The 25,844-nt window shown below is 44.6% G+C and overlaps 1 protein-coding gene across 3 annotated transcripts in view; it reads right to left on the bottom strand.

Annotated features, from left to right (window-relative positions):
* Nucleotides 1–25,844, bottom strand: part of pard3bb (par-3 family cell polarity regulator beta b) — a 332,127-nt gene that overhangs the window by 145,619 nt on the left and 160,664 nt on the right. For 2 of the 3 annotated variants that reach the window (XM_029115967.2, XM_034288553.1), the window contains 2 exons: nt 20,076–20,273; nt 10,657–10,698 (listed from right to left, as the gene is read on the bottom strand). In XM_029115967.2, the coding sequence (XP_028971800.2) occupies nt 10,657–10,698; nt 20,076–20,273 (240 nt within the window). The remainder of the gene's footprint in view (nt 1–10,656; nt 10,699–20,075; nt 20,274–25,844) is intronic. The other variant, XM_034288552.1, reaches the window with a different exon arrangement.

Below are 25,844 nucleotides of genomic sequence, written 5' to 3'. Positions count from 1 at the left end.
TATCAGTTAGGATGGGTCTGATTCAGTCTGCCCATATTATCAGTTAGGATGGGTCTGATTCAGTCTGCCCATATTATCAGTTAGGATGGGTCTGATTCAGTCTGTCCATATTATCAGTTAGGATGGGTCTGATTCAGTCTGTCCATATTATCAGTTAGGATGGGTCTGATTCAGTCTGTCCATATTATCAGTTAGGATGGGTCTGATTCAGTCTGTCCATATTATCAGTTAGGATGGGTCTGATTCAGTCTGTCCATATTATCAGTTAGGATGGGTCTGATTCAGTCTGTCCATATCAGTTAAAAGCCTTAGTGGATGTATTATACTGGATGTCATTCATGTCACGCCTTTCTGGAGGAAAATTTGCACCAGGATTTGTATGTGTGTGTGTGTGGTATGGGATTTGTATGTGTGTGTGTGGTATGGGATTTGTATGTGTGTGTGGTATGGCATCGGTATGTGTGTGGTATGGCATCGGTATGTGTGTGTGTTATGGGGTGTGTGTGTGTAGGGGGGGGGTATGTGTGCGTTTGATATGGGCTCTGTGTGTGTGTGTGTGTGGGATGAGATGTCTGTGTGTTTGGTTTGGGATCTCTATGTGTGTGTGTCTGTGTGTGTGGTATGGGATCTCTGTGTGTGTGTCTGTGTGCGTGTCTGTGTGTGTGTCTGTGTGCGTCTGTGTGTGTGTCAGATGTATTTGAGTCATAGATGTAATTACTGGTGTCTTACCGGCAGCAGCCTCATAGAATGGATCTATAGAGAAATTATACTTTGAGGGAGAGAGGGGCAGAGTGTAGTCCATCCCTCTCTTATCCCCCATCTCCTCTCATCCTCCCTGTCGTCCCTCTCCTGCGATCCTCGCTATCATCCCTCTCAACTCATCCTCCCTGTCCTCTCATCCTCCCTGTCCTTTCATCCTCCCTGTCCTCTCATCCTCCCTGTCCTCTCATCCTCCCTGTCCTCTCACTCCTTTCATCCTCCCTGTCGTCCCTCTCCTCTCATCCTCTGTCCTCTCTCTCCTTTCATCCTCCCTGTCGTCCCTGTCCTCTCATCCTCACTCTTTGCTCCACAAGAAGAGGAGATTTAAAAAGGTCAGTTTCCAGTGTGACACTTTAATTACCAAGACACTACATTACTCTCCTCATTCCTCTCTCCTCTCCTCATTCCTCTCCTCTTTCCTCTCCTCATTCCTCTCCCCATCCATTTCCATTCATCAGGCAGTCTGATTGACTGACTGACCTCATCGCCATACAAAACATGCAATAAAAACCTTTTGCATACACAACCTGTGACCTGTTTCTGAAATTATAGTTTTCTTGATTAAATGTACGGTACCTTGTCCCATTGGGATCCATTTAAAGTGTGTGTGTGTGTGTGTTAGTGAATGTGGGATGAGACAGTGGGAGAGAAAGCAAGAAGAAAAAAAAAAAGAATGAGAGAAGAATAAGGTGAGAGAGAGAACGAAAGAAAGAGAGAGAGAGAGAGAGAGAATGTATCCCAACAGTGGCAGGAAGGGAGGGAGGGGCTGACTCCTCTACAGCAATGTGACCCCCCCACCTAGGAACAAGACACATGGCTCAGATAACAGGCAGTGACAACCTTTTAAAAGACATCTCATAATTACAGCCCACATTTATTAGGTTAGTGTGAGGCGGTGTAGGGATATACGAGTCATAGGTCACACAGACACACACACACACACACACAGCATTAACGGAGTGTGATATCTCAGAGATCAGCTTCAACTCGTTGTACAGCAGAGCAGAAAGAGAAGCTTACACAGCGACCAGGTAAAAGGCGGGGGGGGGGGGGGTGAATTCTGGCTTAGAAGCACAGATTGGGTAGTGTGTGTGGTCTTTGACACACACACACACACACAAACACACACACTAAACAGATGTCCCTCTCCGAGACAAATGAATCCATCAATCCCTATCAGCCCAACATGGTGGCTTTCAGGTTGAATCAACAACAAACCTTTTCTCCATTTTTACAGAGAAGGAATGAGATGAAGAGTGAGAGACATGGAAACAGGACAAAGAGAGGAGAAAGGAGACCGGGAAAGAGAAAGAAAAGATGGAGGAGTGAGGAGAGAGAAAGAAGAGAGAGAGAGAAGAGAGAGAGAATAGAGAAGGGGAATAAGGCAGAGAGACAAGGAGGTGAGCCAAGCTGTATAGAGTGGTATTGGGGCTCTGTGATGAACAGGATCCAGAATGGCAGAGCTGTCTGTCTCTCTGTATATCAATCCTCCAAGTGTCTGTCTGTTTTTAAAATGACACAGGGGACTACATGAAACAAAGGACAACGCCAGCCAGCCGACGGCCGAGCCGCCGCAGCTCTGCTCCCTGTAGGCCCGCCTGGTTGTGAAGACAGCCGCTCCACACAGACTCCTCTGTTGAAAACCGTCTTCATGTGGTGAGCCGGACTGGGTGTGTGGGCCGGGACAGAACGCGAAATAAGAAAACATCAAAACCCTCAGAAATGACAAAACACTGTGTGTAACCAGGCGGTCTGGAGGACAGAGGATGGAAGGACATCTGAAAGCTCAGTGGAGTCTTGGGAAATGAGGGAATTATTCAAAACCATTCTTAGAACACAGAAATTCCTCAAATAATGGACGCCTGTCCGAATCAGACTAGCAATATCCTTCATTAAATCATATCCCAAAAATGAGCTATCGATTTTTTTTAACCACCTAAAAACACTGAATCTTCACTCTTACCACTACAAGAGGTGACGTCCATTCTGCTAGTTCCCCAACCACTGACAGCCTGGCCAAACCAAACAAGAAAACTACATTACCTACTGGGAAAACATTACAGAATCAATGACCAAGCCAACAGTCTGGCCAAACAGAAAGAAAATTACATTACAGTTTTGGGAAACAGAATCTCCATTTCTTGCTTTCATAGCTCTGGTACATGGCCTCTTTTGAATCCTGAATGCTGATTGGCTGACAACTATTAGACCGTATATCACGGGTATGACATCAATGCTCTAATAACATTTATAACTGGTTTATAAGCCCCACAAGGCATCTCCGGGGATTTGTGATATCTGTTAATATACCACTTCTAAGAGCGGTTCTTATGCATGACACACTGCTGAGTGCACACCCCCTTCGTTAAGTAATGCTACCCCCTTCGTTAAGTAATGGTACCCCCTTTGTTAAGTAATGGTACCCCCTTCGTTAAGTAATGGTACCCCCTTCGTTAAGTAATGGTACCCCCTTCGTGCCTAATATCTCACATATCCCACAGCATTCAGACAACCAATGACCAGTGTAACTAGTAAGTAATGGTACTCCCAGACAACCAATGACCACTGTAACTAGTAAGTAATGATACTCCCAGACAACCAATGACCACTGTAACTAGTAAGTAATGATACTCCCATACAACCAATGACCACTGTAACTAGTAAGTAATGATACTCCCATACAACTAATGACTGGTGTAACTAGTAAGTAATGATACTCCCGGACAACCAATGACCAGTGTAACTACTAAGTAATGGTACTCCCAGACAACCAATGACCTGGTGTAACTAGTAAGTAATGATACTCCCAGACAACCAATGACCAGTGTAACTAGTAAGTAATGGTACTCCCAGACAACCAATGACCAGTGTAACTAGTAAGTAATGGTACTCCCAGACAACCAATGACCAGTGTAACTAGTAAGTAATGGTACTCCCAGACAACCAATGACCTGGTGTAACTAGTAAGTAATGGTACTCCCAGACAACCAATGACCAGTGTAACTAGTAAGTAATGGTACTCCCAGACAACCAATGACCTGGTGTAACTAGTAAGTAATGATACTCGAGGGACAAGGCACCACAGCCAAGGACTGCACATCGGCACCAAACATCACAGTTACCAGCGCAATTAGAGCAGTGAAAAGACACGTGATGTCACACCCGTAATGTACAGTCTGATATACCACAACTTTCAGCCAATCGGGACTGAGCATTTGAACCGCCTGGTTTATAATGACCCACATACCAACCTAGTGCCTTCTGAGCTCCTCCTCCTCAGCTCCTGACGGAGTGCTTCATCAGCAGAGCTGTCACCAACAACGCCATCTCTCTCTGCCTCTCACGCTCCTGCGTTTTATTTACCACTCATTCACCTCTCGCTCTCTTTCCTGTCGCTCTCTCTACCCTGTCATCTCCACCCGCCCCTTTCCGTTTCCCCTCCTTTTCACAACATCATGCGTTCTCAGAAACGTCAGAGGGCTCATGTTTCTTCAGGACAACCAAGGCAAATTTCAGTGCATTTATTTCTATGGGAAATTCATTCTTTTATATCTGCAGTGCGCCGGGCATCTTGGCATTGTTTGTCAAACCTCAGACAGATATCATATCTCTCCCCGCCGCGTTCCGTCAGCATCGCCAAAGAATAACAAAACAAAGACATGGGCAGCTAACTTCCATTTCAGGGGCTGTCAGCTCATCTTTCCTGTGTGTGTGTGTGTGTATGTTTGTGAGATGCTTTGGGGTGGTTGGTTTAATAACAACAACCTTTGGACTTTAATGGTACAGGGGGAAGCTGTTAAACATGGAAAAGCCAACCAGCTGATGGGAGAGACAGAACAGAGGACACTCTCATCCAGTTTGTTGACAGCACAACAAAGGTTAAACCTATATCATAAAATGCATCATAACTGTCTGGTCAAACCTATATCATAAAATGCATCATAACTGTCGGGTTAAACCTATATCATAAAATGCATCATAACTGTCGGGTTAAACCTATATCATAAAATGCATCATAACTGTCGGGTCAAACCTATATCATAAAATGCATTATAACTGTCTATTTTAATCTATATCACAACATGCATCATAACTGTTTAGTTAAACCCATATCATAACTTGCATTACAACTATCTAATTAAACCGATATCAAAACATGCATCATAACTGACCAGTCTAACCTATATCACAACATACACTATAACTCTGACTGGAATCCAAACCCTCTTTCTAATCATATTTCAGTCTAGGACTCCTTCCACTGTTGATCAGGGGACGCCAAAATTAGGGGTGCTCTCAACAACTTAAAACAACAATAAAAATGCATACAAGATGTTGACATACCATATCTCTAGCATATTTACATTCAGGAATATATAGCATAGCTACAGACAGGATTTTAAAATATATCAGATGTACAAACAAATCTAGATATGTGTCAGTGCTACAAAAACTGGGTCTGGGTATCTAAGAGTTAGAGGGAATTTTTATGCTTTACGGCTAAAACCACATAGCCTGAAAAAAGGTAAAATGCCTTTGCAAGAAAACAGCTTCATTTGGTACTGGATTTTCTGCTGTACTTAATGTTTCAGAGATTTATGATTAAACACATACTAAGGCTGCTACTCCATCACAGTCATGCCCCTGGCTGCTCCAACCACCAGACAAAAACCCACCACACTTATTGCAAGACCTAAGTCCCAAATAGACCCCTATTCCCTACACAGCGCCCTACTTTAGACCCACGACCACAGGGCTCGGGTGAAAAGAAGTGCATCATCTAGGGGTTATAGTTCCAATGGGGACGCACATCACATCCCGAACTTCAGTCATTTGGCATCTTAACACAATCCCCCAAAATCCCCCGTGTTCATATTTTCCATGTGGGTTTGTAATATTGGATAGTGCTGAATTTCCATGACTGGTGTGGTACAGGGGTGTTTTCACTGGAAGCAGAGGAGAGGCTGTGTGGTTTGGGTTGGAGTTTAGGGGTGTAGAGTCGGGGGATGCTTTCTAAGTAGGCAGGGGTTCGGTGTGTGTGTGTTTTAGGATTTCAAAGTGCATGCAAGCGTGCGTGTGTGTGTGCTTACTTTGGAGTGTATGTTTATTCCATGATGTGTGAGTCCCTGTGTGTGTGTGTGTGTGTGTCGGGGTGTCAGTGTGTAGGAGTGTGTGTTTTCCAGGCCATTCCAGTGAAGGAGTCAATGTAAAATGAAAACAGGATGTCCACATATAAAATGTTCAACCAAACACATTCAGTAAAAACATCTTCACATGAACTATTGACAATCACAACGAGCCAAGAGCAGCAGTCCCCAAAATGTGAAACAAAAAGTTAAGAGGAAGAAAAGAAAACCTAAACTGTTGGTTTGCAAACTTCATTAAATCTCCAACAAGAGTTCAAATCAATAAAGAAACCATTTTCATTAGGGTACCTAGAAACTGCTCGTCATCCCACACAAAGTTAAATCTTTGTGGAGAGAGCATTTTCACAGTGCCACAGCTTGGAAAACAAAACCACATTAGATTCAACGATCCAAATGATTCAGTATCTGAAAGAGAAACAACTCTGGCTACTAATGAGATACAAGTCCTTGCAAATACAAGTCCTTGAAGAATCGCACTTGAGACATTTTTGCAGTTAAACATTGAGGATTAGTAGCATATTTTCTGTTATTACACCAGGGTGGCTGGGTTTGTCACCCCTCCCCCTCCCTGCATTAGTAACCTGCTTCAGTGTGAAGGTCTTCACCATAAACAGCTATACTGAAGGAGGAAAGGAGGGTTGATGGGAGTGCAGTGTTTTAGTTCAGACAGTATGAGGTAGTGAGGTTGTATTAGTTCAGACATTGTGAGGTGGGGGAGCTGTATTAGTTCAGATATCGTGAGGTAGGGAGGCTGTATTAGTTCACATATCATGAGGTAAGGAGATTGTATTAGTTCAGGAAGTGTGAGGTAAGGAGATTGTATTAATTGAGGTAGTGAGGCTGTATTAGTATGGGATGAGGCAGAGAGGTTGTATTTGTTTGGGGTGAGGTAGTGAGGCTGTATTAGTGTGGGGTGAGGTAGTGAGTTTGTATTAGTGTGGGGTAAGGTAGTGAGTTTGTATTAGTGTGGGGTAAGGTAGTGAAAGTGTATTAGTGTGGGATGAGGTAGTGAGGCTGTATTAGTGTGGGGTGAGGTAGTGAAAAACATCAAGAGGCAGGGGGAAGCATCAACTCCATCAGGCTGACAGGACAGTTAAGAGTCAAGCTGATTGACAAAGAGACCTGTCAGTCACGAGTCATGTGAGTAATGTTTTACAGCATGTGTTCCACAGAAGGAGGGGCCGACCAACAGGGAACTCTTTTCACTCAGTTTCCCTAGATTAGTAACCTCACACCACTGCTCTCCTGCCGTCATTCACACACACACACGGCTGGAACACTAATCCTCACTAATGGCAACCGCAGCGATGAAAATAGGAGGGAAGAAATTACAAAGAGAAGGGAGACGACTGAGAGAGAAGAGAGGGCAGAGAAAGGAGTGAGGGAGAGGAAAAAGATAGGGGAGATGGATGAACAATGAGACAGAACACAGCAACAAGGCCACACTCACACACTACTGAGGACCAACACACTAACAAACTACTGAGAACCAACACACTCAGGAAAACACTACTGAGGACCAACACACTAACAAACTACTGAGGACCAACACACTCAGGAAAACACTACTGAGGACCAACACACTAACAAACTACTGAGGACCAACGCACTCAGGAAAACACTACTGAGGACCAACGCACTCAGGAAAACACTACTGAGGACCAACGCACTCAGGAAAACACTACTGAGGACCAACACACTAACAAACTACTGAGGAACAACGCACTCAGGAAAACACTACTGAGGACCAACACACTAACAAACTACTGAGGACAAACGCACTCAGGAAAACACTACTGAGGACCAACACACTCACTAACAACCTACTGAGGACCAACAAACTCACGAAAACACTACTGAGGACCAATACACTAACAAACTACTGAGGACCAACACACTCAGGAAAACACTACTGAGGACCAACACACTCTAACAAACTACTGAGGACCAACGCACTCAGGAAAACACTACTGAATACCAACACACTCACTAACAACCTACTGAGGACCTACGGACTCACGAAAACACTACTGAGGACCAACACACTCACTAACACACAACTGAGGACCAACGCACTAACAAACTACTGAGGACCAACGCACTCACTAACACACTACTGAGGACTCAATTTATGCACATTTTAAACACAACAGCACTCAAGTAAAGTTCATACCAGAGAATAAGAAAAAAATAGTTTTCCTTGATATTTATAACCAGCCATGACAAAGAACAAACAGATATGAAATACAAAAACACCAGACCAGAATGCAACCCAGACATTTCCCTTTCAGAAAATGGAATTTGCGATTGCATGCCAACATTTTGGGGGAATTACACACACGTTGCTGATCTCTGTTCAGTCAGCTCTGAATTTTTTTTGCAATTCACAAGTCACACAGACTCTAAAATGACTGACTAGCATAGACTCAGAAAGAAGGCATTCTGAGTAGAGAAGGCGTTTTTGGGAGAGAGGGTGTTTTGTGGGTGGAGAGAGGGTGTTTTGTGGGTGGAGAGAGGGTGTTGTGGGTGGAGAGAGGGTGTTGTGGGTGGAGAGAGGGTGTTTTGTGGGTGGAGAGAGGGTGTTGTAGGTGGAGAGAGGGTGTTGTAGGTGGAGAGAGGGTGTTTTGTGGGTGGAGAGAGGGTGTTTTGTGGGTGGAGAGAGGGTGTTGTGGGTGGAGAGATGGTGTTGTGGGTGGAGAGAGGGTGTTGTGGGTGGAGAGAGGGTGTTGTGGGTGGAGAGAGGGTGTTGTGGGTGGAGAGAGGGTGTTGTGGGTGGAGAGAGGGTGTTTTGTGGGTGGAGAGAGGGTGTTGTGGGTAGAGTGGAAGGGGGTTTGTGGGTAGAAAGAGGCTTTTCTGGGCAGAGATGGAGGGGTTTTTGTGGGTAAAGAAGGAAGGTGTTTGGTTGGTTAAGAAGTAGGGGGTTTTGTGGGTAAGGAGGGGGTTATGTAGGCAGAGGACGATTGAATGGTCCATTTGGAGATGAGGGTAGAATTGGATTTGGGCAGAGTGAGCAATTCTAGTGATCACATGATCATGGGCCGGGTCTCTGTCCCAAAGATAAAGAAAATAATGTGATCAAGAGATAAAGACAGAGGAAGACGAGTTAGAGATGAAGACGAGGCAGGGTCTCATGTATCACCTAGCAACACCATAACCGAGCCCTACAAGGTTTTAGCCCGATTAGAAGCAGAGCTCGGAGTCTGCCAGACCTCTCAAGAACCATCCTCATCATGAAATGTGTCAAAGCTCATAAAGATGTGTTTAGAGCCACACACACGCACACGCATGCACACCCGCGCGCACGCACGCAATGTCAGCAAAGCACAGCATGTCAATAAACATTAGCCTGTTGATCAGTAAAAACACTGGCAAAATGGATGCTTTTATTAAACTTATTACAGACTCTCCTTAAACTGCAGGGACGGAGAAAAATCACACACGCCAGGCAGGAAACGCAGGCCATTACTCAAAGAGCAGTTTGAAGTAGGGGTTGTCACGGAGATAAACAACAGATATGTGTGTGTGTGTGTCAAAGACTGGAATAAATAAATAAAGGGTTTTCAATGCAGAAAGGCTTGAATAGCGCAGGCACTGCCATGCCCACTGGGAAAGGTGGTAACAGAGCAGTGAGACAGAGGAGGTTATGGGGGCTCAGTAATCCAATACGGTCTTCTCGCTTATTCACACTCCAGCGACGCCTTGCGGCATCTTGGGCCCCTGTAGGCCCCTGAAGGTCATGTTACCTTTAACAAGGTGAAGTTCGAAGGCCAGAGGGGGCATTAGTTCTGACAAAGAAAAACATTTTGGTGTGGACTTGCTGGTTGAGCAAGCCGGGGGACAAGAACCAGACCGGCATCGATGCGCTTCGGAAAACGTGTCTCAACATCAGCTGTTCCGAATCTGCTGCGAGTCACTGATGAAACCTCAAGTGGAAATGTGAAATCAAGAGGAAACCACTACTACTATTCCTTCTCCTGTTACACTATTACACCCCTGACCCCACACTCAACTAGACCCTACTACTATTGTACACACACCCCTGACCCCACACTCAACTAGACCCTACTACTAATGTACACACACCCCTGACCCCACACTCAACTAGACCCTACTACTACTGTACACACACCCCTGACCCCACACTCAACTAGACCCTACTACTACTGTACACACACCCCTGACCCCACACTCAACTAGACCCTACTACTACTGTACACACACCCCTGACCCCACACTCAACTAGACCCTACTACTACTGTACACACACCCCTGACCCCACACTCAACTAGACCCTACTACTACTGTACACACACCCCTGACCCCACACTCAACTAGACCCTACTACTACACACTACGACACACTCAACTACACATTACGACACACTCAACTACACACTAGTACACACTCTCAACTACACACTACTATACACTCTCAACTACACACACTCAACTAGACCCCACTACTACACACCCTAGTATTTCACACACTCCACTAGACCCTACTACTACTGCACACACACTCCACTAGACCCTACTATTACACACTACAACTCACTCACAGCAGCCAGCTCTCCAGGCCCTCTCAGGGACTCCCCCAGGGCCAGGCCGGGTCCCATCCATCAGAGCCCTATATTGGAGCCTACAGGGGCCCGGCTCCTTTCCAGAGGGCCAATGGGTGTGAACTGACAGGCTCCAGCTGAGTGTTGGTGTTAGTTGTTCTAGTCTATAGGGGATCTCCTGGAGTCCTTACCTGACGGGCCAGCTAGAGATCCCACGTTGCTTTCATCTGCCACTGGGGACACAGACAGAGAGACAGACAGAGAAATACAGACACAGAGAGAGACAGACAGATAAGATCAGGCCTGAAGCAGACGAGGAGAGATGAGAGAGAGTAGAAACGCCCCCAGCCCTGGAGAGGTGAAAGGATAAGAGGGAGGGGGAACGCCCCCCCAGGCCTGGAGAGGTGAAATGATAAGAGGGAGGGGGAACGCCCCCAGCCTGGAGAGGTGAAAGGGATGACCGGGAGAAGGAACGCCCCTCAGCCCTGGAAAGGTGAAAGGGGTGAGAGGGAGAAGAAACGCCCCCTGCCCTGCACATATTATCTTTTAACGAGTGGTAATTACAGACACATGGGCCCCTGTAAGGAACTAGAAGCACTAGAACTCTGGTATCTGTGACTGACTGATAATATCGCTTAGCTTGAGTGTGTGTTCGTTTTTTTGTGCGTGTGTGTGCACAGAGTGAGTGGGAGGTGTGTGTGTCTGCGTGTAGAGTGAGGTTTGTGTTGATTGGTGTCTTCACACCTGTTCTAAGTTGTGATGGTGACAGGACTGCAGGTACACGGAGCAGAAGAAGAGGAGGCAAACTCGGACAAAGTTCTAAAAATGTGCTCTCTGGTTAAAGAAACCAACCAGGCCCATTTAAATTAGAGCCAAAACACAACAGACCTACTGGATGAGTGAACTGAGGAGGAACAAGGAAGAATTCAACTAAGCGGCGCCTCCAGCTGTGTTGCTGAGTCTGAATGAAAACTACATCAACAAACAGAGAACCAACAGCGTCAAGCACCAACTGGTTTCTTCTGTAATTTTGTTTTAACAAAGGTCTTTGATCTGCGAAAATCAACTTACCAAATGAAGTGAAAGGAAATGCAAAAACATGATTTGACCAAGTAGAAGAAAGGGAAATGCTTTCAAACAGAACCTGAACCATAACCTTACGGACGATGGCAGCCATTTTGAGGGAGCTAATAAAATGGCAGCACTGGTTCCTTGACAGCATATGGCTGCACCGCAACATCACATGTGGAAACCATTCCCTCGTGGCGACGTGTCGTTAAGTCAATCTCTGTGCCACCGAATTCCCCCTCGCCCACTCTATTTCTCACCACAGAACCTAGCTGTAAGTGGGAACACATTATGTTGTAAGCTCAGTGTGTGTGTGTGTGTGTGTGTGTGTGTGTGTGTGTGTGTGTGTCTGCGGCCAGCCAGCTCAGACACTTCAGCATACTTTCACTTGCTGCCATCTTTATCCAGTTAACCAGAAGAGAGCTGCCAAGTGTGTCAGGGTACCAACCCCGGACCCAACCATACCACACCTCTCCCTGAGTGGGAAGACAGGGTACCACCCCCAGACCCAACCATACCACACCTCTCCCTGAGTGGGGAGACAAGGTACTCTCTATTCTCTATATGCTCTGGTCATAAGCCGATCCCCTTGGCCCTCTATTCTCAATATGCTCTGGTCATAAGCCGAACCCCATGGCCCTCTATTCTCAATATGCTCTGGTCATAAGCCGATCCCCATGGCCCTCTATTCTCAATATGCTCTGGTCATAAGCCGATCCCCTTGGCCCTCTATTCTCAATATGCTCTGGTCATAAGCCGAACCCCATGGCCCTCTATTCTCAATATGCTCTGGTCATAAGCCGATCCCCATGGCCCTCTATTCTCAATATGCTCTGGTCATAAGCCGATCCCCATGGCCCTCTATTCTCAATATGCTCTGGTCATAAGCTGATACCCATGGCCCTCTATTCACAATATGCTCTGGTCATAAGCCGATCCCCATGGCCCTCTATTCTCAATATGCTCTGGTCATAAGCCGATCCCCATGGCCCTCTATTCACAATATGCTCTGGTCATAAGTAACCCAGTGCACTGAAGGAATATGGTGCATTTGCGAAGCACATAAAGACAGAACAGAGTCCAGAAGCCTAATGAAGTGTAATTGAAGTTCTGCAGCATCCAGTGTTTTAAATACATTAAATATCCCATCATCTCTCTCTGACTGATGGAGGGAAAACAGAAGTTCATGTGGTCATCCTTAACTAATAGGTGGAGATGTGACGCAGTGTTCCATTTCTATGGTATGCATTTCATTTCTAGAGTGATCAGACCCATAAAGGAAATGACTGCCCGCCGGCGCCAACATTTCATTTCCAACAAATTCCATTCTCCTCTTCCCTCCAGCCCTCCAACTGTCACGCAGGCAGATAGCACATCTCCATGCTGTCGTCAATTCTTCACTTCTCTCATCCCTCTCTCCTGTCCTCTCCTCCACCCCTCCTCCCATTCCTCTCCGCCATTTTCTCATCCATCCCTCCTGCCTACATCCTCTCCTCCCTCCCTCTCTACTCCCTACTTTCTCAGTCTTATAGGGTTTAGACCACTACTACTGAAACATAATCCTGTAGGGTTTAGACCACTGCTACTGAAACGTAATCCTGTAGGGTTTAGACCACTACTACTGAAACTAATTCCTGTAGGGTTTAGACCACTACTACTGAAACATAATCCTGTAGGGTTTAGACCACTACTACTGAAACTAATTCCTGTAGGGTTTAGACCACTACTACTGAAACTAATTCCTGTAGGGTTTAGACCACTACTACTGAAACTAATTCCTGTAGGGTTTAGACCACTACTACTGAAACTAATTCCAGTAGGGTTTAGACCACTACTACTGAAACTAAATCCTGTAAGGTTTAGACCACTACTACTGAAACATAATCCTGTAGGGTTTAGACCACGACTACTGAAACATAATCCTGTAGGGTTTAGACCACTACTACTGAAACGTAATCCTGTAGGGTTTAGACCACTACTACTGAAACGTAATCCTGTAGGGTTTAAACCACTACTACTGAAACATAATCGTGTAGGGTTTAGACCACTACTACTGAAACGTAATCCTGTAGGGTTTAGACCACTACTTCTGAAACGTAATCCTGTAGGGTTTAGACCACTACTACTGAAACTAATTCCTGTAGGGTTTAGACCACGACTACTGAAACATAATCCTGTAGGGTTTAGACCACTACAACTGAAACGTAATCCTGTAGGGTTTAGACCACTACTACTGAAACGTAATCCTGTAGGGTATAGACCACTATTACTGAAACGTAATCCTGTAGGGTTTAGACCACTATTACTGAAACATAATCCTGTAGGGTTTAGACCACTACTACTGAAACGTAATCCTGTAGGGTTTAGACCACTACTTCTGAAACGTAATCCTGTAGGGTTTAGACCACTACTACTGAAACTAATTCCTGTAGGGTTTAGACCACTACTACTGAAACTAAATCCTGTAAGGTTTAAACCACTACTACTGAAACATAATCCTGTAGGGTTTAGACCACTACTACTGAAACATAATCCTGTAGGGTTTAGACCACTACTACTGAAACATAATCCTGTAGGGTTTAGACCACTACTACTGAAACTAATTCCTGTAGGGTTTAGACCACTATTACTGAAACATAATCCTGTAGGGTTTAGACCACTACTACTGAAACTAAATCATGTAGGGTTTAGACCACTACTACTGAAACTAAATCATGTAGGGTTTAGACCACTACTTCTGAAACGTAATCCTGTAGGGTTTAGACCACTACTACTGAAACTAAATCCGGTAGGGTTTAGACCAGCACTCCTTAATGGTTTGTATGGACTTAATGGTGAGACACAGTAAATGTCTGCTGGTATCTGCCTCCATCAGGGGGAATCACCCAGATGTATCCAATCTGTAAGCTGCCCTCAGGGTTATTCATATCATAGGTCTCATCGGGTCCCACAGGTCTTCATCCAGTGGACCACCTGAGGATCATGAATCCATTACACAAACTGGGTCTAAATGCAACCCTATTCCTTCTGTAGGGCACTGGTTATACAGAAAATAGAAAGCAACTGTGTAGTCCTTTTTTTTCATTATTTTTTATAGCACCAAGGTGAATATGAATGTTCTAAAAAATTTCAATTAAAATACAATTGTAAAGTTTCTATTATTCATGAAATAACGGGGGACGGGCTGGTATTTTCAGGGTATGTTTTATTAATCTCCAAGCTCAGTCCTCATATCAAAGACAACCAATTTCTTCCCCAGTTATACGCTTCTAAATTAGTTTTGGTTTTTATGCAGGATCAAGCTGAAGAAGCCAGGGCTATTGCTGTCTGTCTGCATGCCTGTCTGTCTGTCATTCAGTTCAACTGTCTGTCTGTCAGCCTGTCTGTCATTTGGCTGGCCAGTATGACTGTCTGCCTTCCTGTCATTTGGTTCATCTTTCTGTCTGTGTCTATCTGTCTTTCTGTTTCTCTGTGGTGGGGCTGGTGGTGTCCATCTGTAGTATTCCTGTGAGACAAAGTCAAGGAAAACATTCACAGGTATCTGTGAGGCTACAATACACCCAGGAAAACATTCACAGGTGTCTGTGAGGCTAGAATACACCCAGGAAAACATTCACAGGTGTCTGTGAGGCTACAATACACCCAGGAAAACATTCACAGGTGTCTGTGAGGCTAGAATACACCCAGGAAAACATTCACAGATGTCTGTGAGGCTACAATACATCCAGGAAAACATTCACAGGTGTCTGTGAGGCTACAATACATCCCGGAAAACATTCACAGGTGTCTGTGAGGCTACAATACATCCCGGAAAACATTCACAGGTGTCTGTGAGGCTACAATACATCCAGGAAAACATTCACAGGTGTCTGTGAGGCTACAATACATCCAGGAAAACATTCACAGGTGTCTGTGAGGCTATAATACAACCAGGAAAACATTCACAAGTGTCTGTGAGGCTACAATACATCCAGGAAAACATTCACAGGTGTCTGTGAGGCTATAATACAACCAGGAAAACCTTCACAAGTGTCTGTGAGGCTACAATACATTCAGGATAAATCACAGAATTCATGTTAGGCAGATTGTGTCCCGAATGGAAACATATTCCCTTTATAGTGTACTACTTTTGACCAGGGTTAGGAGCTAAGGGCTAGTTAGCGTACTATGTAGGGGACAGGACACCATTTAGAAAACATGATGTGTCTTTCTCTATAAAAGCATCTAAGCGACAGGCTTGGCTGGCTATTGTTGTTATTAAATTGGAGCAATATGTGAAGGTAAAACATAGATTAATCAGGTTATGTTTGAACGGGGCATTGATCTGCCTCCTAACATGCACTTAGCCACGCCAGTCAACATTTAATATCAAACAGAGATGGCAGAGGCCTTCCTAACTGCCTGCTGGATGGTGGAGACCCATTGTCAGAGAGCAAAGGCACTGAATGAGGGTACTCCTCTCCAGAACAGACGGACAGACGTTCAAGGCAGACATCAAGCTGGGTATCTGTAATGCACTTCCGTGAGTGCAACTGTTTGATGTAAAAAGAGTTTATGAATACGTTTCATTGATTAGCTGGACCCACTCAGCCCTCTCAAAGCCCCAGGGACCCTGCCTCCACTAGTTTTTTTTTCCCAAATTGAAACTGGACAAACCCCTATAAATTGTTATCATCACCTTAAAAAAATAAAATAATTTGTATTCTCATGGTTCTACTCAAATCAAGATTCTCATGGTTCTACTCAAATCAGGATTCTCATGGTTCTACTCAAATCAGGATTCTCATGGTTCTATTTCAATTAGGCTTCTCATGGTTCTACTCGAATGAGGATTCTCATAGTTCTATTCAAATGACGATTTGTACAATTGTTTATGTGTAGTGTGTGTCTTGTATAAGCATCTGTATAAGCACTTTGTGACAAAAGCTGGAGCAAAAAGGGCTTTATGAAATAATGTAATTGATTTCTAGCATATTGTGTCATCTGTCGCTAGTATATTATTGCTTTCCATATGTCGAACATTATGTCATCGGTACATGATGTAATCGGGGTCTCTAGTAAACGAATGAATCTGTGTCCAGTATGATGTCATCTGTGCATCTAGTATAGGATGCCCTCTACATAGCTTGTAAACTATGTCATCAGTACATAAAGAATGTCATCTGCAGACATTTGTATGTCATCTGCATATCTGTATGATGTCATCTGCATGTCTCTATGATGTCATGTGCATATGACATCATAGATTGTCAGAGAAGCTACGTCAATGTATTCTTTCAATCTTACCTAAAAACTCATTTTTATAAGAGTTTACTTCCTTTATTTAAGAAAAAATTATATATATATATTTTATTATGATTTGAATGTACACCTTCAGCCATAACATTATGACTACCTGCCTAATATTGTGTAGATACCCTTTTGCCGCCAAAACAGCCCTGACTCATCGAGGCATGGACTCCACTAGACCTCTGAAGGTGTGCAGTGGTATCTGGCACCAAGACGTTAGCATCAGATCCTTTAAGTCCTGTAAGTTGCGAGGTGGGGCCTCCATGGACCGGACCTGTTTGTCCAGCATATCCCACAGATGTTTGATTGGTTTGAGATCTGGGGAATTTGGAGGCCAAGTCAACTCCTTGAACTCATTGTTGTGTTCCTCAAACCATTCCTGAACAATTTTTGTTTTGTGGCAGGGTGGATTATCGTTCTGAAAGAGGCCAATGCCATCAGGGAATACCGTTGCCATGAAAGGGTGCACATGGTCTGCAACAATGCTTAGGTAGGTAGTACGCGTCAAAATAACATCCACATGAATGGCAGGACCCAAGGTTCCCCAGCAGAACATTGCCCAAAGCATCACACTGCCTCCGCCGGCTTGCCTCCATGCCGCCATGTGTTCTCCAAGTAAGCGACAAACACGCACCCGGCCATCCACAGGATGTAAAAGAAAAATGTGATTCATCAGACCAGGCCACCTTCTTCCAACACTCTGTGATCCAGTTCTGATGCTCACCTGCCCATTGCAGGCGCTTACGGCAGTGGACAGGGGTCAGCATGGGCACCCTGACTGGTCTGTGGCTACACAGCCCCATATGCAACCAACTGTGATGCATTGTGTGTTCTGACACCTTTCTATCAGTACCAGCATTAGCTTTTTTAGCAATTTGAGCTACAGTAGCTCGTCTGTTGGATTGGACCACACAGGCCAGCCTTCGCTCCCCAGGTGCATCAGTGAGCCTTGGCAGCCCATGACCCTGTCGCCAGTTCACCGCTTTTCCTTCCTTGGACCACTTTTGATAGGTACTGACCACTGCAGACCGGGAACACCCCACAAGGGCTACAGTTTTGGAGATGTTCTGACCTAGACGTCTAGCCATCACAATTTGGCCCTTGTCAAAGTCGCTCAGATCCTCACGCTTGCCCATGTTTCCTGCTTCTAACACATCAACATTGAGGACAGAATGTTCACTTTCTGCCTAATATGTCCCACCCACTGACAGGTGCCATGATGACGAGATTATCAGAGTTATTCATTTCACCTGTCAGTGGTCATAATGTTATGGCTGATGGGTGTATCTGTGTTATTCACTTCACCTGTCAGTGGTCATAATGTTATGGCTGATGGGTGTATCAGTGTTATTCACTTCACCTGTCAGTGGTCATAATGTTATGGCTGATGGGTGTATCAGTGTTATTCACTTCACCTGTCAGTGGTCATAATGTTATGGCTGATGGGTGTATCAGCGTTATTCACTTCACACGTCATTGGTCAAAATGTTATGGCTGATGGGTGTATCAGTGTTATTTACTTCACCTGTCAGTGGTCATAATGTTATGGCTGATAGGTGTATCAGTGTTATTCACTTCACCTGTCAGTGGTCATAATGTTATGGCTGATAGGTGTATCAGTGTTATTCACTTCACCTGTCAGTGGTCATAATGTTATGGCTGATCGGTGTATTTCTGTTTTTATTGTATGCAAAGCACTTTGTGTAACTGTCCTAGATAAGCGCTATACAAATAGTTATTATTATAATGATTATTATTATTAAATATACGTAATGACATCCCCCCTGACCGATAAACACTAGTCAAGAACATTGCCATTTCAAAAGCTGGACAGGAAGCACTGACTGATTGGACCTGTAACCTATAAACATATCACCATCAATTTATAACATTCCACCTTTAACCTATGACTTATAACCTTTACCTGTCAACAGACCTGCCTTCTGAGAGTTTCTATAAGAGATTTAACCACTGCAATTATCTGTTAGCCCAACTCTTAGCTGGTCACGTTGAATGGATTTATAGTCTATGTGCATCTCATTATGTGACCACAGGATGAGAAATGATCTCCACTGTGCAAACATACAAACACTGCATTTAGATGTCAAGCAGACTACTGGTGTACATGGCCAAATGCCATTCAGCCCACGAGCTGCAAATCATTATGAGATAACATCAGCTGAAATGGAATGCTGAGTTTTGGAAACTTCACCCTAAAATGACCTACTGTTTAGGGTGTAGGTATGGACACCGCCTGTGGCAGGGGACGGGGGATGGGACGGGACGGGTGGGGGGGACACAGAGACCAGTAGGGGTAGTATGAGGACAGAGGAAGAGGAAGATGTCGGCTGGTCAGTAGGTACTATGAGGACAGAGAAATATGTCGACTGGTCAGTAAGTAGTATGAGGACTAAGGAAGATGTCGGCTGGTCAGTCGGTACTATGAGGACAGAGGAAGATGTCGGCTGGTCAGTAGGTACTATGAGGACAGAGGAAGATTACGACTGGTCATTAGGTACTATGAGGACAGAGGAAGATGTCGACTGGTCAGTAGGTACTATGAGGACTAAGGAAGATGTCGACTGGTCAGTAGGTACTATGAGGACTGAGGAAGATGTCGACTGGTCAGTAGGTACTATGAGGACAGAGGAAGATGTCGACTGGTCAGTAAGTAGTATGAGGACTAAGGAAGATGTCGGCTGGTCAGTCGGTACTATGAGGACAGAGGAAGATGTCGGCTGGTCAGTAGGTACTATGAGGACTGAGGAAGATTACGACTGGTCATTAGGTACTATGAGGACTGAGGAAGATGTCGGCTGGTCAGTAGGTACTATGAGGACAGAGGAAGATGTCGACTGGTCAGTAGGTACTATGAGGACAGAGGAAGATGTCGACTGGTCAGTAGGTACTATGAGGACAGAGGAAGATGTCGACTGGTCAGTAGGTACTATGAGGACTGAGGAAGATGTCAACTGGTCAGTAGGTACTATGAGGACTGAGGAAGATGTCGACTGGTCAGTAGGTACTATGAGGACAGAGGAAGATGTCGGCTGGTCAGTAGGTACTATGAGGACAGAGGAAGATGTCGGCTGGTCAGTAGGTAGTATGAGGACAGAGGAAGATGTCGGCTGGTCAGTAGGTACTATGAGGACAGAGGAAGATGTCGACTGGTCAGTAGGTACTATGAGGACAGAGGAAGAGGAAGATGTCGACTGGTATGTGGGTACTATTAGGAAAGAGGAAGATGTGTTACCCAGATCCATGCTCTTGGAGGACTTTGACATCTTGGTGTGCTGGTGATACTGTGGCTGTGCCAGCTGTAGTCTGTCGGGCCGGCTGGAGCTCTCCCCTGGTACCGGGGCTGGGCTCAGACACTCCTGGCGGGTCACTGAGAGGTTGACCTCTTCGTCAGCCTCATCTTCATCCACGCGGTGATAACCCCCATTGGAGGCTGTGAAAGAGGAAGACACTGGGCTTTGTTATCTGATTGGATACAGTGACCTGTGGATTCCAGTCATTTAGCAGGCTGTCTTATCCTCAGCCACTTCCAGCTGCATGCTTGCCACGCAGATCACTCAAGACGTCAGGAGCTTCATACGATTCACTCTCCAAAACATAAGTCAGTGTACGTGCGCGCTCATAGGGTAACTATATGAAGTTGTCAGGATGATGGAAGGGCTTTATTGAGGCTCAGTAGCACTGGAAACCAACATCTGACAAACTGATACATTGCTGAATTCAGTTTACAGCACAAACACTAATCATTCATCATCATCATCATCATCATCATCGCACACGTATCGTTCATCATAATACTGCATGTCTAACATGGATGGGTGGATTCATTAGTAGTACATATCTCATGGGTGTGTGTGTGTGTGTGTTTGCCTGCTAGTCAACGTGCATGACTGTGCGTGTGTGAAATTGACTGAGTATGTTTACGTATGTGCAAGAGAGATATAGCTTGTGTGTTTCTGTGCACGAGCACGGGACAGAAAGAGAGAGCGTGTATTTGTGCACGTGTGTTAAAAACAGTGTTAGGGACAATATGTGCATGTGTTAGGGACAGTGTCTGTGTCTGTGTGTGTGTGTGTTAGGGACAGTGTCTGTGTCTGTGTGTGTGTGTGTTAGGGACAGTGTCTGTGTCTGTGTGTGTGTGTGTTAGGGACAGTGTCTGTGTCTGTGTGTGTGTGTGTTAGGGACAGTGTCTGTGTCTGTGTGTGTGTGTGTGTTAGGGACAGTGTCTGTGTCTGTGTGTGTGTGTGTTAGGGACAGTGTCTGTGTCTGTGTGTGTGTGTGTTAGGGACAGTGTCTGTGTGTGTGTGTGTGTGTGTGTTAGGGACAGTGTCTGTGTCTGTGCGTGTGTGTGTTAGGGACAGTGTCTGTGTCTGTGTGTGTGTGTGTTAGGGACAGTGTCTGTGTCTGTGTGTGTGTGTGTGTTAGGGACAGTGTCTGTGTCTGTGTGTGTGTGTGTTAGGGACAGTGTCTGTGTCTGTGTGTGTGTGTGTTAGGGACAGTGTCTGTGTCTGTGTGTGTGTGTGTTAGGGACAGTGTCTGTGTCTGTGTGTGTGTGTGTTAGGGACAGTGTCTGTGTCTGTGTGTGTGTGTGTTAGGGACAGTGTCTGTGTCTGTGTGTGTGTGTGTGTTAGGGACAGTGTCTGTGTCTGTGTGTGTGTGTGTTAGGGACAGTGTCTGTGTCTGTGTGTGTGTGTGTTAGGGACAGTGTCTGTGTCTGTGTGTGTGTGTGTGTTAGGGACAGTGTCTGTGTCTGTGTGTGTGTGTGTTAGGGACAGTGTCTGTGTCTGTGTGTGTGTGTGTTAGGGACAGTGTCTGTGTCTGTGTGTGTGTGTGTGTTAGGGACAGTGTCTGTGTCTGTGTGTGTGTGTGTTAGGGACAGTGTCTGTGTCTGTGTGTGTGTGTGTTAGGGACAGTGTCTGTGTCTGTGTGTGTGTGTGTTAGGGACAGTGTCTGTGTCTGTGTGTGTGTGTGTGTGTTAGGGACAGTGTCTGTGTCTGTGCGTGTGTGTGTTAGGGACAGTGTCTGTGTCTGTGTGTGTGTGTGTTAGGGACAGTGTCTGTGTCTGTGTGTGTGTGTGTTAGGGACAGTGTCTGTGTCTGTGTGTGTGTGTGTGTTAGGGACAGTGTCTGTGTCTGTGCGTGTGTGTGTTAGGGACAGTGTCTGTGTCTGTGCGTGTGTGTGTTAGGGACAGTGTCTGTGTCTGTGTGTGTGTTAAAACAGTGTTAGGGACAGTGTCTGTGTGTGTGCGTGTGTGTGTGTGTGTGTTAGAAACAGTGTCTGTGTGTGTGCGTGTGTGTGTTAGGGACAGTGCATGTGTGTGTGTGTGTTAGGAACAGTGTCTGTGTGTCTGTGTGTCTGTGTGTTAGGAACAGTGTCTGTCTGTGTGTGTGTGTGTGTTAGGAACAGTGTCTGTGTGTTAGGAACAGTGTCTGTGTGTTAGGAACAGTGTCTGTGTGTCTGTGTGTCTGTGTGTTAGGAACAGTGTCTGTGTGTTAGGAACAGTGTCTGTGTGTCTGTGTGTGTGTGTGTGTTAGGAACAGTGTCTGTGTGTCTGTGTGTGTGTTAGGAACAGTGTCTGTGTGTTAGGGACAGTGTCTGTGTGTTTGGGACAGTGTGTGTGTGTTAGGAACAGTGTCTGTGTGTTAGGGACAGTGTGTGTGTCTGTGTGTGTGTGTGTGTGTGTGTTAGGGACAGTGTGTGTGTGTGTGTTAGGGACAGTGTGTGTGTCTGTGTGTTAGGAACAGTGTCTGTGTGTTAGGGACAGTGTGTGTGTGTTAGGGACAGTGTGTGTGTCTGTGTGTGTGTGTGTGTGTGTGTGTGTTAGGGACAGTGTGTGTGTGTGTGTGTTAGGGACAGTGTGTGTTTGTGTGTTAGGGACAGTGTGTGTGTCTGTGTGTGTGTGTTAGGGACAGTGTGTGTGTGTTTGGGACAGTGTCTGTGTGTTAGGGACAGTGTGTGTGTGTTAGGAACAGTGTCTGTGTGTTAGGGACAGTGTCTGTGTGTTTGGGACAGTGTGTGTGTGTTAGGGACAGTGTGTGTGTGTTAGGAACAGTGTCTGTGTGTTAGGGACAGTGTGTGTGTCTGTGTGTGTGTGTGTGTGTGTGTGTTAGGGACAGTGTGTGTGTGTGTGTTAGGGACAGTGTGTGTGTCTGTGTGTGTGTGTTAGGGACAGTGTCTGTGTGTCTGTGTGTTAGGAACAGTGTCTGTGTGTTAGGGACAGTGTGTGTGTGTTAGGGACAGTGTGTGTGTCTGTGTGTGTGTGTGTGTGTGTGTGTGTGTGTGTTAGGGACAGTGTGTGTGTGTGTGTTAGGGACAGTGTGTGTTTGTGTGTTAGGGACAGTGTGTGTGTCTGTGTGTGTGTGTTAGGGACAGTGTGTGTGTGTTAGGGACAGTGTGTGTGTCTGTGTGTGTGTGTTAGGGACAGTGTGTGTGTGTTAGGGACAGTGTGTGTGTGTCTGTGTGTGTTAGAAACAGTGTGTGTGTGTGTCTGTGTTAGGGACAGTGCATGTGTGTTAGGGATAGTGTGTGTGTCTGTGTGTGTTAGAAACAGTGTCTGTGTTAGGGACAGTGTGTTTCTGTGTGTTAGGGACAGTGTGTGTGTCTGTGAGTGAGTGTTAGAAACAGTGTCGGTGTGTGTGTGTGTGTGTGTGTGTGTTATACAGTGCATGTGTGTGTTAGGAACAGTGCCTGAGTGTGTGACAGTGTGTGTCTGTGTGTGTGTGTGTTAGACAGTGCATGTGTGTATGTTAGGAATTGTGTCTGTTTGTGTGACATACTGTGTGTGTGCGTGTTTGTGACAGTGTGTATAAAAGCATCACTAGCACCACACCCATCCTAGCCTATAAAGAACTGAATAGGGACAGGAATCATTGTGCCATCTGAATTGAATAGTGATGGGAATCATTGTGCCATCTGAATTGAATAGTGATGGGAATCATTGTGCCATCTGAATTGAATAGTGATGGGAATCATTGTGCCATCTGAATTGAACAGTGATGGGAATCATTGTGCCATCTGAATTGAACAGTGATGGGAATCATTGTGCAATCTGAATTGAATAGTGATGGGAATCATTGTGCCATCTGAATTGAACAGTGATGGGAATAATTGTTCCAACTGAACTGCTTGTTTTGTATACTTGAAATATCAGAAACCAAAAGTGATAGTGAGTATATACAGGTGAGCTACAGAGTAAAAGATGGTTTGAATGCAAACTGGTGCTGCTTTAAACATCCACAAGGTGGGAGACCATCTGGGAAATATCCATTAGGTTTGAATATTGAGTGAGGTATTTATAACAGGCCAATTATATTACCTTTTTTATCGCTTTGGTACCATTTTCAAGTTTGTGGGGATTACTCCAAAGTCCGTAGAAAACTCCAAGCTGATCACACGTGTAACACAGCATTCAATACAACTGATTGTGTTGTGTGTTTTTATAGTAGGCCCTTAACTCGTACTGTAAACTACCCGTCAAACCTGACGGAAAACTCTCTCATAATATTTAACCCTTTCTACAATCATTGATGCAAAATAGATTTTCTATCAAAAAAATGGAACAAATGCTGTAAGAACATAATGTAAGAAACCTCATATAATAACTGCTTAGCACTGCCTAGTTTGCATCAGTTCTGTCTTGGGCATTTGGCCATGAGTACTAGTCCACATCCTAATTAATATGTTAATTATTCACGTCTTGCAGGGAAAATATTTTGGCAAATCCATGGCCTATAGGGAGGGGCGTGCTCAGGGGGCTGGCGGTCAAAGAGAACTGGGACAGGCATAGGGGTCAGGAATCAAAGATGTGAACCACCTCTGAACGGAGGAACCCCAAATTGAGCTAACGGGTGACAGATGAACCCTTTACCAAGACACACAGATTATTTTCTGACTTCCTCCTCCTGCAGTTAAATGAAAGATGTTAACGCAAGATATATGACATTGTTATATTATGGATAGGCCCAGTATGACAAAACCGTGACATCATATGACTATATTATGAATAGGCCCAGTATGACAAAACCGTGACATCATATGACTATATTATGAATAGGCCCAGTATGACAAAACCGCGACATCGTATGACTATATTATGAATATGCCCAGTATGACAAAACCGTGACATCATATGACTATATTATGAATAGGCCCAGTATGACAAAACCGCGACATCGTATGACTATATTATGAATATGCCCAGTATGACAAAACCGTGACATCATATGACTATATTATGAATAGGCCCAGTATGACAAAACCGTGACATCGTATGACTATATTATGAATAGGTGGTGTACTATGAAACTGTGAGATTATATGATTATAATTATGAATAGGCCCAGTATGATGAAATAGTGATATTGTTATATTATGAAGAGATTCAGTTGTGGAATTGTAGGCATGTTATGTTAAGATTACAACAGAACATACGTTTATTCGTACACATGAAGTCACATTCAGTCAAAGCGCAACAGTAATCAGCCAATGGGCTGTGTTATGTATTCTGGATTGCGATTTCTATAAAGCAGAGATACGACTGGAAGTTGCTTTGAGACTGAGTTTGTAACATCATGAAGACAAGGCTACATGTACTACATCATAGGCTACATGATACTAATTGAATTGAATTGATACTATTCAATAAACACACTGAATTGAGTTGATACTATTCAATAAACCCACTGAATTGAATTGATCCTATTCAATAAACACACTGAATTGAGTTGATCCTATTCAATAAACACTTTAAATTGAGTTGATCCTATTCAATAAACATATTAAATTGAGTTGGTCCTATTCAATAAACACTTTGAATTGAGTTGATCCTATTCAATAAACATATTAAATTGAGTTGGTCCTATTCAATAAACACTTTGAATTGAGTTGATCCTATTCAATAAACACACTGAATTGAAACTATTCAATAAATATTAAATTGAGTTGATCCTATTCAATAAACACTTTGAATTGAGTTGATCCTATTCAATAAACACTTTGAATTAAG

The sequence above is a fragment of the Esox lucius genome, chromosome 20 (genome assembly GCF_011004845.1).
Source record: "Esox lucius isolate fEsoLuc1 chromosome 20, fEsoLuc1.pri, whole genome shotgun sequence".
Taxonomy (NCBI): Eukaryota; Metazoa; Chordata; class Actinopteri; order Esociformes; family Esocidae; genus Esox; species Esox lucius.
The sequence above is the reverse complement of the archived record's forward strand: the minus strand, read 5'-3'. Positions and strand labels throughout refer to the sequence as shown.